General features: G+C 45.6%; 1 protein-coding gene across 6 annotated transcripts in view; it reads right to left on the bottom strand.

The window, feature by feature from the left end:
* Positions 1–709: 709 nt before the first annotated feature.
* The window catches only part of LOC112236437 (kinesin-like protein KIF13B), a 61,761-nt gene continuing 47,699 nt past the window's right edge, over positions 710–14,771 (bottom strand). For 3 of the 6 annotated variants that reach the window (XM_042321397.1, XM_042321398.1, XM_042321400.1), the window contains 10 exons: positions 14,483–14,575; positions 12,961–13,119; positions 11,354–11,431; positions 8,569–8,628; positions 8,054–8,207; positions 7,629–7,717; positions 6,455–6,538; positions 6,235–6,258; positions 2,779–4,972; positions 710–1,666 (listed from right to left, as the gene is read on the bottom strand). In XM_042321397.1, the coding sequence (XP_042177331.1) occupies positions 1,410–1,666; positions 2,779–4,972; positions 6,235–6,258; positions 6,455–6,538; positions 7,629–7,717; positions 8,054–8,207; positions 8,569–8,628; positions 11,354–11,431; positions 12,961–13,119; positions 14,483–14,575 (3,192 nt within the window). In that variant the 3' untranslated portion in view covers positions 710–1,409. Of the gene's footprint in view, positions 1,667–2,778; positions 4,973–6,234; positions 6,259–6,454; positions 6,539–7,628; positions 7,760–8,053; positions 8,208–8,568; positions 8,629–11,353; positions 11,432–12,960; positions 13,120–14,482; positions 14,576–14,771 lie in introns of all 6 variants that reach the window. The other 3 variants (XM_042321403.1, XM_042321401.1, XM_042321402.1) reach the window with 3 other exon arrangements.

A 14,771-nucleotide genomic window follows, 5' to 3' on the forward strand; every position in this document is an offset into this window, starting at 1 on the left:
ACGACTTTGTAAGGCAAAGAAAAAAACATAACAGAAATAACAGTATGTAAGCCTGGATACATGGACTTGCATATTGATGCAGCATCATAAACTGGGCCTCTCCTCTTATCTGTCCATCGGTGGCTAGACTTTTAAAAATGAGCAAGATGTGCATCTCTTATCTCTTGAAATGTCCCTGTGGTTTTCAGCTGCACCTCTACCGAACAGGGTTGGAATCAATTCCAGAAGGACACCGAAATTCTAGTTTGGAATTTCAGTGTCCTTTCTGAATTGACTGAATTTAACCCGACCCTGGTACCTTTGTACAGGAGTAGTGAGACAGAACTTCTGCACTGAACCAAAATATAAAATCAACATGTAAAAAGTGTCGGTCCCATGTTTCATAAGTTGAAATAAAAATAACCCAGAAATGTCTCTGAAATTTTGTGCAAATTTGTTTACATTCCTGTTAGTGAGTATTTATCCTTTCCTAAGATAATCCATCCACCTGACAGGTGTGGAATATCAAGAAGCTGATTAAACAGCATGATTATTACAGAGGTGCACCTTGTGCTGGGGACAATAAAAGGCCACTCTAAAATGTGCAGTTTTGTCACAACACAATACCACAGATGTCTCAAGTTGAAGGAGCGTGCAATTGGCATGCTGACTGCAGGAATGTCCACCAGAGCTGTTGCCAGATAATTGAGTGTTAATTTCTCTACCATAAGCCGTCTCCAACGCCATTTCAGAGAATTTGGCAGTACGTCCAACCGGCCTCACAACCACAGAGACCACGTGTAACCACGCCAGCCCAGGACTTCCACCCGTTTAACGTCCCATCCGAAAGAAGGCACCCCACACAGAGCAGTGTCCAATCACTGCCCTCGTGTATTGGGATTTTTTTTAGACCAGAGGAAAGAGTGCCTCCTACTGGCCCCCCAATACCACTTGCAGTAGCATCTGGTCTCCCATCCAGGGACCGACCAGGACTTCACAGGTCAGCCAGCAGTGGGGTGCCAGGTGTTATGCTGCTGGTTGACTGGTTTTCTGATCCACGGCCCTACTTATTTTGAAACTGTTTTTAGGGTATCTGTGACCAACAGATGCATAACTGTATTCCCAGTCATGTGAAATCCATAGATTAAGAACCTAATGAATTCACTTCAATTGACTGATTTCATTATAAGAAGTGTAAACATCTTTGAAATGGTTGTGTTTAAATTTTTTGTTCAGTGTATGTAGATCTCTCTTCTCCCTATGGTTCATTCTCACCTATGGAACTATACAGAGAAAACTACCCTTCAGGGTTGGGCTCAATACCATTTCAAATCAGTTAATTTCTCTCATAGAGAAGCATTGAGAAAAAATTGAATTTCGGTTTTCCTGAATTTAAATGAAATTGACACCAACCCTGCTACCCTCTCCTCTTAGTTGTTCCAGGACTTGCGGTTCTGTCCCTTGCGACTGGCCCCAGTCCCCTCTCCCTTGGCCAGGGCAGTGAGGGCAGCCAGGTTAGGGCTGGACCCTGATAGGTTAGCACTGCGACGCTTCTGCTGCTGTCGCCGCTTCTGCTTAGCCCCGCCCCCGACTCCTCCACGGCTCACCCTATCAGGACGCACCAACACACCGTAACCAGGGTTACAGTGGAAGTAGTGCTTTCCACCCACGGACCCGTCGTTTTTCCCTAGAGAGATTGATAGTGAGAGAGAGAGAGAGATTGATAGTGAGAGAGAGAGAGAGAGATTGATAGTGTGAGAGAGAGAGAGAGAGATTGATAGAGAGAGAGAGATTGATAGTGATAGAGAGAGAGAGATTGATAGTGAGAGAGAGAGAGAGATTGATAGTGAGAGAGAGAGAGAGAGAGAGATTGATAGTGTGAGAGAGAGAGAGAGAGATTGATAGAGAGAGAGAGATTGATAGTGATAGAGAGAGAGAGAAAGATTGATAGTGAGAGAGAGAGAGAGAGATTGATAGTGAGATAGAGATTGATAGTGAGAGAGATTGAGAGAGAGAGATTGATAGAGAGTGAGAGATTGATAGTGAGAGAGAGATTGATAGTGAGAGAGAGATTGATAGTGAGAGAGATTGATAGTGAGAGAGATTGAGAGAGAGAGAGATTGATAGTGAGAGAGAGATTGATAGTGAGAGAGAGAGATTGATAGTGAGAGAGAGAGATTGATAGTGTGAGAGAGATGGATAGAGAGTGAGAGATTGATAGTGAGAGAGAGATTGAGAGAGAGAGATTGATAGAGAGAGAGAGATTGATAGTGAGAGAGAGAGATTGATAGTGAGAGAGAGAGATTGATAGTGAGAGAGAGATTGATAGTGAGAGAGAGATTGATAGTGAGAGAGAGATTGATAGTGAGAGAGAGAGATTGATAGTGAGAGAGAGAGATTGATAGTGAGAGAGAGATTGATAGTGAGAGAGAGAGATGGATAGAGAGTGAGAGATTGATAGTGAGAGAGAGATTGAGAGAGAGAGATTGATAGAGAGTGAGAGATTGATAGTGAGAGAGAGATTGATAGTGAGAGAGAGAGATTGATAGAGAGTGAGAGATTGATAGTGAGAGAGAGATTGATAGTGAGAGAACTGGGGCACAGCCACCATAAAATACTGGCACACTAACATAATATAGACAATAACCTGTCATTCCAAATTAAACAGCAGAATCTTCCAAATTAGTGAGGCTATTTCTGACTTAATGTTCACCGGGGCATTTCTGAGAACTTATATCAAAACTCGGAGGTAGCAGTCTCATCTAGATGAGATAATAGAATCTCTGCTATATTACCTACCTGCAGGTAAATCTAACTCCACTCCAACCCAGGTTCCCTCTGCAAAGTCTGTAGGTCCCACGTAGCTCACCATCCCACTTTTATGACTTCCTACAGTCACAAACTCCCCCTCCTTCAGCCAGTCAGGCACGGCTGTGGTTACGTCGGTGGCTCCTTCGTCTGAGTCAGAGAGGATCTCCAGTCTCTCCAGAGGAACAGAGAGGTCAACACCCAGACTACTGGCCCCAGCTCTTTCTGCCCCTGCCTGGCCTTCATCTTCATCTAGGATAGGTTGGAAGGACTTCAGGTCGGATGTCTTTACTTTCTGGATCTTGAATGCGTTGGCTGATGTGCTACTGGAAGTGGGAGTTTTGACGACTAATGCTGGGACAGGGTTTAGGGTTAGAAGAGGGGCTTTGGCTGGGGCAGGGGTTGGTGTTGAGGTCGGAGCTGGATGGGCAGGTGTAGGGGCTGGGGCAGGGGTTGGTGTTGAGGTCGGAGCTGGATGGGTAGGTGTAGGGGCTGGGTCAGGGGCAGGGGTTGGTGTTGAGGTCGGAGCTGGATGGGCAGGTCCCGGAGCTACAGATTGGGCTGGTGCTGGGATTGGGGCTGGTGCTGGGATTGGGGCTGGTGCTTTGACTTGTTGGCTAGGTGCAGGCTCATCAACTGGAGGCTCTACAGGGGTAGGTGCAAGTCGAGACTGGGCTGCCGGTGCCCGCTGGTCTAGTTCTTCTGGTAGCTCTGATGGAGGCTGGGACTGGTCTGGACCTGCTTCTACTGGTTGACCTGTTTGGCCTAGTACTGGTTCTGAACCAGCTGATTCACACAGTCCTGTCTGTTCTGTGGCTGCTTGATCTGATTCTTGTGGCAGGGCTGGTGCTGGTGGAGACTGGTCCAGTGGTGGAGACTCTTTAAGACCTGGTGCCGATTCTACCGGTGGTTCTGGTCGATCAAATGCAGACTGTTCTGATGCAGACAGTTCTGATTCTGGAAGATCCGTTACAGACTTGCCGACATGTTGTTCTGTCTGGCCCCGTGACGATGACAACATTACCTCCGTCTCTGGTTGTTCCTGAGGTATCTCGGACTCCATTGGTTCTTCTATGTGGACTGGTTCTTCTATGTGGACTGGTGGTTCAGACTGATGTGACACTATAGACAGTTCATGTGTAGATTTATCTGGTGTGGACTGTGTCAGTGACTCTGACTGTGACTGGACTGATTGTTCTGACACTACAGACGGTAGTAGTCTGTAGTGGACTTGTGTAGACTTGTCTGGCATGGACTGTGTCAGTGACTCTGATGGAGTCCTGTGTTCATGTTCTCCTGAGGTGCCGTGTGGTTCTAATGGGAGATGAGATTCTGCTCTGAGTTTATCAGTCCTGTCTGTCTGGGATGTACTAGTGTCAGTCCTGTCTGTCTGGGGTGTACTAGTATCAGTCCTGTCTGTCTGGGGTGTACTAGTATCAGTCCTCTCGGTCTCTGAAGCCTCCATGTCAGTAGCAGTGGCCTGTGGTGTACTAGTATCAGTCCTGTCTGCCTGGGATGTGCTAGTGTCAGTCCTGTCTGACTGGGATGTACTAGTATCAGTCCTGTCTGACTGGGATGCGCTAGTGTCAGTCCTGTCTGACTGGGATGTACTAGTATCAGTCCTGTCTGACTGGGATGCGCTAGTGTCAGTCCTGTCTGACTGGGATGTACTAGTGTCAGTCCTGTCTGACTGGGATGTACTAGTGTCAGTCCTGTCTGACTGGGATGTGCTAGTGTCAGTCCTGTCTGCCTGGGATGTGCTAGTGTCAGTCCTGTCTGCCTGGGATGTACTAGTATCAGACCTGTCTGCCTGGGGTGTACTAGTATCAGTCCTCTCGGTCTCCGAAACCTCCAGGTCAGTAGCAGTTGCCTGGGGTATCTGAGGAGTCTCCTCCTCTTCCTCCTGGTCGGCCATGTTACAGTCATGATGAAGGTACCGACCGATGTCTGCCTCGAATGACCTGTGCATCGCCTCAAAGCCATCTGGCCTGAGATTGGCTGACGGAGTGACGTCCCCACCAATCAGGTAGGGCTCTGACAGGGTTGCCGTGGAGACGCTGGTAAACGCCTCGCTGACCGGGCTGGGGGCGGGCTCTTCCACCTCAGGGATGATGGGTGGTGGGAGGGGCATGGTTTTTGGGGCCTCTGATTGGCTCTCTGGGGGGATGATTTCTCCAATGGGAACCTGTGGAATTAACAATGGCGACACAGACTATTAACAATGGCGACACAGACTAGTAATGGATGGTGATGAGCATGATACTGCGCACACACACACACACACACACACACACACACACACACACACACACACTGCTAGGTGTAGGACCAATGTAATTGATTTGTTATTAAGACCACATTATTTATCTATTATGGATATTGCTTTGTGTGTCCTAACAACTCGCTACATTGTCAGTGTGGCTGGACGGGCCAGTCTTTGACCTGGCTGCCAGGTCGCTGGCTGGACGGGCCAGTCTTTCACCTGGCTGCCAGGTCGCTGGCTGGACGGGCCAGTCTTTGACCTGGCTGCCAGGTCGCTGGCTGGACGGGCCAGTCTTTGACCTGGCTGCCAGGTCGCTGGCTGGACGGGCCAGTCTTTGACCAGGCTGCCAGGTCGCTGGATGGGCCAGTCTTTGACCAGGCTGCCAGGTCGCTGGATGGGCCAGTCTTTGACCAGGCTGCCAGGTCGCTGGATGGGCCAGTCTTTGACCAGGCTGCCAGGTCGCTGGATGGGCCAGTCTTTGACCAGGCTGCCAGGTCGCTGGATGGGCCAGTCTTTGACCAGGCTGCCAGGTCGCTGGATGGGCCAGTCTTTGACCAGGCTGCCAGGTCGCTGGATGGGCCAGTCTTTGACCAGGCTGCCAGGTCGCTGGATGGGCCAGTCTTTGACCAGGCTGCCAGGTCGCTGGATGGGCCAGTCTTTGACCAGGCTGCCAGGTCGCTGGATGGGCCAGTCTTTGACCAGGCTGCCAGGTCGCTGGATGGGCCAGTCTTTGACCAGGCTGCCAGGTCGCTGGATGGGCCAGTCTTTGACCAGGCTGCCAGGTCGCTGGATGGGCCAGTCTTTGACCAGGCTGCCAGGTCGCTGGATGGGCCAGTCTTTGACCAGGCTGCCAGGTCGCTGGATGGGCCAGTCTTTGACCAGGCTGCCAGGTCGCTGGATGGGCCAGTCTTTGACCAGGCTGCCAGGTCACTGGATGGGCCAGGCTGCCAGGTCGCTGGATGGGCCAGTCTTTGACCAGGCTGCCAGGTCGCTGGATGGGCCAGTCTTTGACCAGGCTGCCAGGTCGCTGGACGGGCCAGTCTTTGACCAGGCTGCCAGGTCGCTGGATGGGCCAGTCTTTGACCAGGCTGCCAGGTCGCTGGCTGGAACGCATTGTCCCTTGTTTAAAAACAAAATAATCCTAACTTGTTTTTGCTGTGAAATAAATAAAGTTTATTTTTTACCTGCATTATTGTCTTCATATTTTTCTGTAACGAAACCCAACAATAAAATGTCAAATGTATGATTGTCAACAACTCTGTTCGGGACGTTCCCTTCTTGGATTATTGGACCAGTGTTGGGCAAGGCATAAAAATCCCTTAAATCGGACTGCCTAAGGAAATTTGGGCTAAACATTTAAGAAATAGTCAATGAACTAGGGACATAAGATCAAGTGAGTTTTACCAAGTGATGACCAAGTGTGGTATCCAAGTCCTCTTCAACACTTGGTGACTGCACTCTGATGAAAGGCAGGCTCCGAGGAACAGGCTAAAAATTAGAGTTTCGTGTTAAAATTTAATCTGAGATGTTTCACAGAGTATATTGACAGTTAAATTAATCATTGATGTCATTCCAGCCTCTGATCTAAGGACAGTATAGCGATTCTAGCCTCTGATCTAGAGACAGTATACCGATTCCAGCCTCTGATCTAGGGACAGTATAGCGATTCTAGCCTCTGATCTAGAGACAGTATAGCGATTCCAGCCTCTGATCTAGAGACAGTATACCGATTCCAGCCTCTGATCTAGGGACAGTATAGCGATTCTAGCCTCTGATCTAGAGACAGTATAGCGATTCCAGCCTCTGATCTAGGGACAGTATACCGATTCTAGCCTCTGATCTAGAGACAGTATACCGATTCCAGCCTCTGATCTAGGGACAGCACACAAATTCCTGTCCCTTTTCTATTAATTCAACCTCCATTCAAAATGTCCTTTCTGACCTGCTCAAAACCCTGGGAATTAAAATAAGGCATTATTTAAAAAAATAAAATTTATAGCTAAACATTCCAAACCTCTCTCTTCTCAGAGAAGGGGTAAGGGGTAAGGGGCACTAGAGACATTGGTGGCAGATCAGCAGACTCCGAGTTCTAGATGAATTCTGGAATCACAGTGAGAACTGACATGTGATTGTTTTCACATGTTTTGATTGGAAGATGCTAGAAGGAGTCGCCACGGAAACCATTGTCAGCAGGTCCAAACAGAACTGAACCGGTCGTCCTCTGGCTCAGCCCAAAACACCTGGGACTCAACCACTGTCCCCTCTACCACATCTTCACACTGCTGGGGAATACTCCCATACAAAAAGGCCCTTGGACAGGTACTGTCTCTAAAAACAGACTATGGCTGCTTCTACATGCTAAATGTGTGAGATAATGTGAATCTAAGAACTGACCAGAAAGCAGTTGTTACTGTTAAAAACAATTCACTGACCCTTAACCTTTATTCTAACCCTAACCTTAGTAACCAGTTGTTTACAAACAGACAGTTCCCTATTGAGGATCTACAGATGGTCAAACTCAAATCAAATCAATTAGTTTGAAACTATCCAAATAAATGACGGCTTTAGTTTAGTTTACCTGCTGGGGGACAGGAGTCAGGTCTCTCTCCTCCCTGGCGGAGAACAGGGACTTGAGCAGCTTGGGGACAGGAGGGACCAGAGCCTTGACTGGGGAGAAATAATAGGTAGCACGAGCACGCAGTGAGAGGCCTTGAGGTCGTACAGGGAGGAAGAGGAAGAAGAGAGGAAGCTATAAACTGGAGAGGAGAAACCCAACAGAAGAAACCAGAGGACTGGCAGAACAGGTAATATAATAGCAGCACTAGAGCAGTGAAGGCTCAACAGTGAGGAAAAGGATAGCGACCATTAGCCCTGAGGTTATATCAGAGGACAGGCAGAACAGGTAATATAATAGCAGCACTAGAGCAGTGAAGGCTCAACAGTGAGGAAAAGGATAGCGACCATTACCCCTGAGGTTATATCAGAGGACTGTGTTCTTCTCACCAGTGTCAGGGAGGATGTTCTGGAGGACTGTGTTGTTCTCACCAGTGTCAGGGAGGATGTTCTGGGCCAGAGGTAGAGTGGAGCCAGAGAGGGTATGTCTGGAGTGGGACGGGGGAGGAACAACTGACAGGTCCTGGTGACTCTCGGACCAGCCCTGAGGATACCAGGGATGGAACAGTAGAATCGTTTTTGTGATATATAGTTGGCAGCAGGATTGGGGTCAATTCCATTTCAATTCAGAAAGCAAATTTAAAATCGTTGAAGACCGTTGGAATTTGATCGTACTTCCTGACTGGTGTTGAAATTAAATTGACCCCAACCCTGGTTGGTAGAGATATGGTTACTGTTTTGTTGTTCGTTGAGGTGTTGTTAGAGTATGTTGCCATGGTGTTTGATAGTTAAGGTGTTGTTAGGTATAGTTTGGGTGTCAAACACCATGGCAACATAGAAGTTGCTGTACACATAGGGGGGGGGGGTCTGTTTTTCTAGATTAACCTAGTTTAGGGACGTCTCACCTTGTTGTCATGTAGCCTGTGGTTGGTGGACAGGTCCTGTCTGCTCCAGGATCCTGACAGCTAGAAGAGGGAAGAGATCAGGATGGTTAGCAGAACAGGGTTCAAACAAGACTGCGTTAGCCTGCTGAGCTAAATCCTTAGTTTAGAGAGCTAGCGCAAGTCTTAGGTTTGTTACACTGTCGTCTTTACAGGCTAACTAGCAGTTACTAAGTAGTACGTTATTACGTTACTGAGATGATGGGAATAGCTGGCTGATGGTAGGGGCGTCCTCAGATGAAACAGTTTGGTAGAGTTGGTGCATATAGCATGACGACATTTTGTGACGTTTCTATTCGTTTTGGATTTCGTGAGGTTTTTTCCGGAGCCGAAGTCTAAGCCCCATCGTCGGTGATTGGTCAACACTAGGGATTCTTCTTCAAAAAAAACGTATTTGTCGTCATCCAATGAGACAACTCGTTTTCAATGAAAAAAAATTCCTTTGAAAAATACTGCACCAAACATTTAAGTTAGATGTGAAATTGCATGACTATGGTCTCTTCGGCAAAAAACGTAAAAATGATTTTGTTATCTTATACTGGAGAAAAATATAAAAAAAGACAACAAATTCATTGATTTTACTGAGTTACATATGAGGTAATCAGTCAATTGAATTTACATAAATTCATCAGGCCGTGATCTATGGATTTCACATGACTGGGAATACAGATCGGCATCTGTTGGTCAGATACTTAAAAAAATAAAATAAATGGGCCTCAGGATCTCATCACAGTATCTACACATCTATCACTCAAGTGTTTATTTGCTAAATTGTAATTATTTTGGCACTCTGGCCTATTTATTGCCTTACCTCCCTAATCTTACTAAATTTGCACACACTGAATATAGATTTTTCTATTGTGTTATTGACTGTATATTTGTTTATCCCATGTGTAACTCTGTGCTGATTGTGTCAAACTGCTTTATCTTGGCCAGGTCGCAGTTGTAAATGAGAACTTGTTCTCAACTGGTTAAATAAAAGTGATATAAAAAAAGTAATAATAAAATCTCTGTGCATTCAAATTGCCATCGATAAAATGCCATTGTGTTCATTGTCCGTAGCTTATGCCTGCCCATACCATAACCCCACCGTCACCATGTGGCCCTCTGTTCACATGGTTGACATCGACAAACCGCTCGCCCACACGACGCCCTTCATGTGGTTGGTTGAGGCCGGTTGGATGTACAGCAAATTCTCTCAACCGACGTCGGAGTCGGCTTATGGTAGAGAAATTAACATTCAATGCTCTGGTGGACATTCCTGTAGTCAGCATGCCAACTGCACCCTCATCTGTGGCATTGTGTTGTTTGACAAAAATGTACTTCTATTGTCCCCCAGCACAAGGTGCACCTGTGTAAAGATCATGCTGTTTAATCAGCTTCTTGATGTGCCACACCTGCCAAGTGGATGGATTATTTGGCAAAGGAGAAATACTCACTAACAAGGATGTAAACTAAATTTGTGCAGAGAAGAGAAATATACTTTTTGTGCGAATCTCGGCTCTTATTTCAGTTCATGAAATCAAATCAAATGTTAGTCACATGGGCCGAATACAACAGGTATATAGACCTTATAGTGAAATCCTGAATACAACAGGTGGTAGACCTTACAGTGAAATGCTTACTGATGAGCCCCTAACCAACAATGCAGTTGAAAAAATATGTAATTAAAGAGCAGCAGTGAAATGACAGTAGCGAGACTATATACAGGGTATTACGGTACAGAGTCAATGTGGAGGCTATATACAGGGTATTACGGTACAGAGTCAATGTGGAGACTATATACAGGGTATTACGGTACAGAGTCAATGTGGAGGCTATATACAGGGTATTACGGTACAGAGTCAATGTGGAGGCTATATACAGGGTATTACGTTACAGAGTCAATGTGGAGGCTATATACAGGGTATTACGGTACAGAGTCAATGTGGAGGCTATATACAGGGTGTACCGGTACAGAGTCAATGTGGAGGCTATATACAGGGTATTACGGTACAGAGTCAATGTGGAGGCTATATACAGGGTATTACGGTACAGAGTCAATGTGGAGGCTATATACAGGGTATTACGGTACAGAGTCAATGTGGAGGCTATATACAGGGTATTACGGTACAGAGTCAATGTGGAGGCTATATACAGGGGGTACCGGTACAGAGTCAATGTGGAGGCTATATACAGGGTATTACGGTACAGAGTCAATGTGGAGGCTATATACAGGGGGTACCGGTACAGAGTCAATGTGGAGGCTATATACAGGGTATTACAGTACAGAGTCAATGTGGAGGCTATATACAGGGTATTACGGTACAGAGTCAATGTGGAGGCTATATACAGGGGGTACCGGTACAGAGTCAATGTGGAGGCTATATACAGGGTATTACGGTACAGAGTCAATGTGGAGGCTATATACAGGGGGTACCGGTACAGAGTCAATGTGGAGGCTATATACAGGGTATTACGGTACAGAGTCAATGTGGAGGCTATATACAGGGTATTACGGTACAGAGTCAATGTGCGGTGGCACCGGTCTTTACAAAACTTTACATGTTGCGTTCATATTTATGTTCAGTGTAAATTCACTCTGACTATTTTGGAGGAAGTGTATACTGGCTACGGCGTCTCAAGATGGACAAACAGTCCTATTGTCGTTATTTTCTCTTTTTACAAAACGGCGAGTTGGGCTAGCCGAACTGAAGCATGCTAAAGCCTTAAGGTACAGGTAGATAGACCGTGTGAGCTCATTTCTTACCCGGTTCACATTAGGAGAGCTGAGAGCACGTCTGGGAGACTTGGTCTTGACAGACAACCGCTCCTTCACTGCAACTTCCTACACACACACAGACACACAGGGTTTATGTTGTGTAAGAGGTGAGTGTACAGTCGTGGCCTAAAGTTTTGAGAATGACACAAATATTAATTTTCACAAAAAGTTTGCTGCCTCAGTTTGTATGGTGGTTATTTGCACTCCAGAATGTTATGAAGAGTGATCAGATGAATTGCAATTAATTGCAAAGTCCTCATTTGCCATGCAAATGAACTGAATCCCCACAAAAACATTTCCACTGCATTTCAGCTCTGCCACAAAAGGACAAGCTGACATCATGTCAGTGATTCTCTCGTTAACACAGGTGTGAGTGTTGACGAGGACAAGGCTGGAGATCACTCGGTCATGCTGATTGAGTTTGAAAAACAGACTGGAAGCTTCAAAAGGAGGGTGGTGCTTGGAATCATTGTTCTTCCTCTGTCAACCATGGTTACCTGCAAGGAAACACGTTCCATCATCATTGCTATGCACAAAAATGGCTTCACAGGCAAGGATATTGCTGCCAGTAAGATTGCACCTAAATCAACCATTTATCGGATCATCAAGAACTTCAAGGAGAGCAGTTAAATTGTTGTGAAGAAGGCTTCAGGGCGCCCAAGAAAGTCCAGCAAGCGCCAGGACCGTCTCCTAAAGTTGATTCAGCTTCAACTTCTCTCCAGGAAAACCCTCATGGACAGACTGATATTCTGCAAAAGGATACAGGGATTGGACGGCTGAGGACTCGGGTAAAGTAATTTTCTCTGATGAATCCCCTTTCCGATTGTTTGGCGCGTCCAGAAAAAAGCTTGTCTGAAGAAGACAAGGTGAGCGCTACCATCAGTCCTGTGTCATGCCAACAGTAAAGCATCCTGAGACCATTCATGTGTGGGGTTGCTTCTCAGCCAAGGGAGTGGGCTCACTCACAATTTTGCCTAAGAACACAGCCATGAATAAAGAATGGTACCAACACATCCTCCGAGAGCAACTTCTCCCAACCATCCAGGAACAGTTTGGTGACGAACAATGCCTTTTCCAGCATGATGGAGCACCTTGCCATAAGGCAAAAGTGATAACTAAGTGGCTCGGGGAACAAAACATTGATATTTTGGCCAGGAAACATGGCCAGGAAACACCCAGACCTTAATCCCGTTGAGAACTTGTGGTCAATCCTCAAGAGGCAGGTGGACAAACAAAAACCCACAAATTCTGACAAACTCCAAGCATTTATTAAGCAAGAATGGGCTGCCATCAGTCAGGATGTGGCCCAGAAGTTAATTGGCAGCATGCCAGGGTGGATTGCAGAGGTCTTGAAAAAGAAGGGTCAACACTGCAAATATTGACTCTTTGCATCAACTTCATGTAATTGTCAATAAAAGCCTTTGACACTTATGAAATGCTTGTAATTATACTTCAGTATTCCACAGTAACATCTGACAAAAATATCTACAGACACTGAAGCAGCAAACTTTGTGGAAATTAATATTTGTGTCATTCTCAAAACTTTTGGCCACGACTGTATGTATTATTGTGGAGAGGTCTGTCTGTCCGTCTACCTGTCGTAGTCGGTCCAGGGTGAGTATATTCTCCACAGCCAGGACACTGCGGAGGTACTTCTCTATGGCAACCTCACTGTCCCCTGACTGGACATCCTGAACATCCACACTGGCGGCTAGTCTGGCCAGCATCTCTCTGTCCTCTGGACCCTGGACATCCTGGATGGGGGGAGAAGCATCGATAATATACAGGTAACTGCCAAAATAATGCAAACACCTGAGAAAATGAGGGATACAAAAGTACTGTATATTGAAAGCAGGTGCTTCCACAAAAAAAAGGTGTGGTTCCTGAGTTAATTAAGCAATTAACATCCCATCATGCTTAGGGTCATGTATAATAATGCCTGGCAGGCCATTATTTTAGATATCATGACTATTCCCCCATAGGATGACAATGCCCCCATTCACAGGGCACGAGAGGTCACTGAATGGTTTGATGAGCATGAAAACGATGTAACCAATAACCCATGGCTGTCTCAGTCACCAGATCTTATGGGAGATTTTGAAGAGACAGAGTTTTCCACCACCATCAACAGAACCCCAAAGGACGAAAGAATGGTGTTGCTTCCATCCAATAGACTTCCAGACACTTGTAGAATCTACACCAAGGTGTAATGAAGCTGTTCTGGTTCGTGGTGGACCAACGCCCTTTTAAGACACTTTATGTTGGTGTTTCCTTTATTTTGACAGTTACCTGTATAAGATAATGTATCATAAATCATGTTTAATAGATAATGCACTGTAGATAATGTGTCAGAGCCAAAAACTATATGACAACTGTTACTTCTGGACACCCATCTAAAGTGACAATATCACAGTGACCTCATCAACATGTGCCATAAATCATGAAAACAGACCTCAGCTAACTGGGTTTGGCCACCATTGAGATTGAAAAGGTTCTGGGTGCCATGTTGGCACCAAAACATGATGTACTTTTTACTGTATTCTCCAGGTCTTTTTACTGTATTCTCCAGGTCTTTTTACTGTATTCTCTAGGTCTTTTTACTGTATTCTCTAGGTCTTTTTACTGTATTCTTTTTACTATATTCTCCAGGTCTATTTACTGTATTCTCCAGTTCTTTTTACTGTATTCTCCAGTTCTTTTTACTGTATTCTCCAGTTCTTTTTACCATATTCTCCAGTTCTTTTTACCATATTCTCCAGTTCTTTTTACCATATTCTCCAGTTCTTTTTACCATATTCTCCAGTTCTTTTTACCGTATTCTCCAGTTCTTTTTACCGTATTCTCCAGTTCTTTTTACCATATTCTCCAGTTCTTTTTACTGTATTCTCCAGTTCTTTTTACTGTATTCTCCAGTTCTTTTTACCATATTCTCCAGTTCTTTTTACTGTATTCTCCAGTTCTTTGTACCATATTCTCCAGTTCTTTTTACTCCTGCTTAATTTGACCAGTTCTCCCTCCAAAAACAGGTATTTAACCTCAAGGGAATTTATATACAAAGGGAACTGAAATTAAATGAGTTCACGGGTGTTGGCACCAAAATACCGGCTTTTCTCTCACCCCAGGTATGTTGGAGACGATCTCCAAGGTGACTCCACAGCCAGGAATGGTGCTGCGATGAGACATCTTCTTCATCAGACTCTGACCCCAACCCTGGTACATAACCACGATATCAGCATCAACTATACCCACGATATCAACATCCACTATACCCACGATATCAACACATCAACTATACCCACGATATCAACATCCACTATACCCACGATATCAACACATCAACTATACCCACGATATCAACATCCACCCATACCCACGATATCAACATCCACCTATACCCACAATATCA

Source organism: Oncorhynchus tshawytscha, linkage group LG05 (genome assembly GCF_018296145.1).
Source record: "Oncorhynchus tshawytscha isolate Ot180627B linkage group LG05, Otsh_v2.0, whole genome shotgun sequence".
Taxonomy (NCBI): Eukaryota; Metazoa; Chordata; class Actinopteri; order Salmoniformes; family Salmonidae; genus Oncorhynchus; species Oncorhynchus tshawytscha.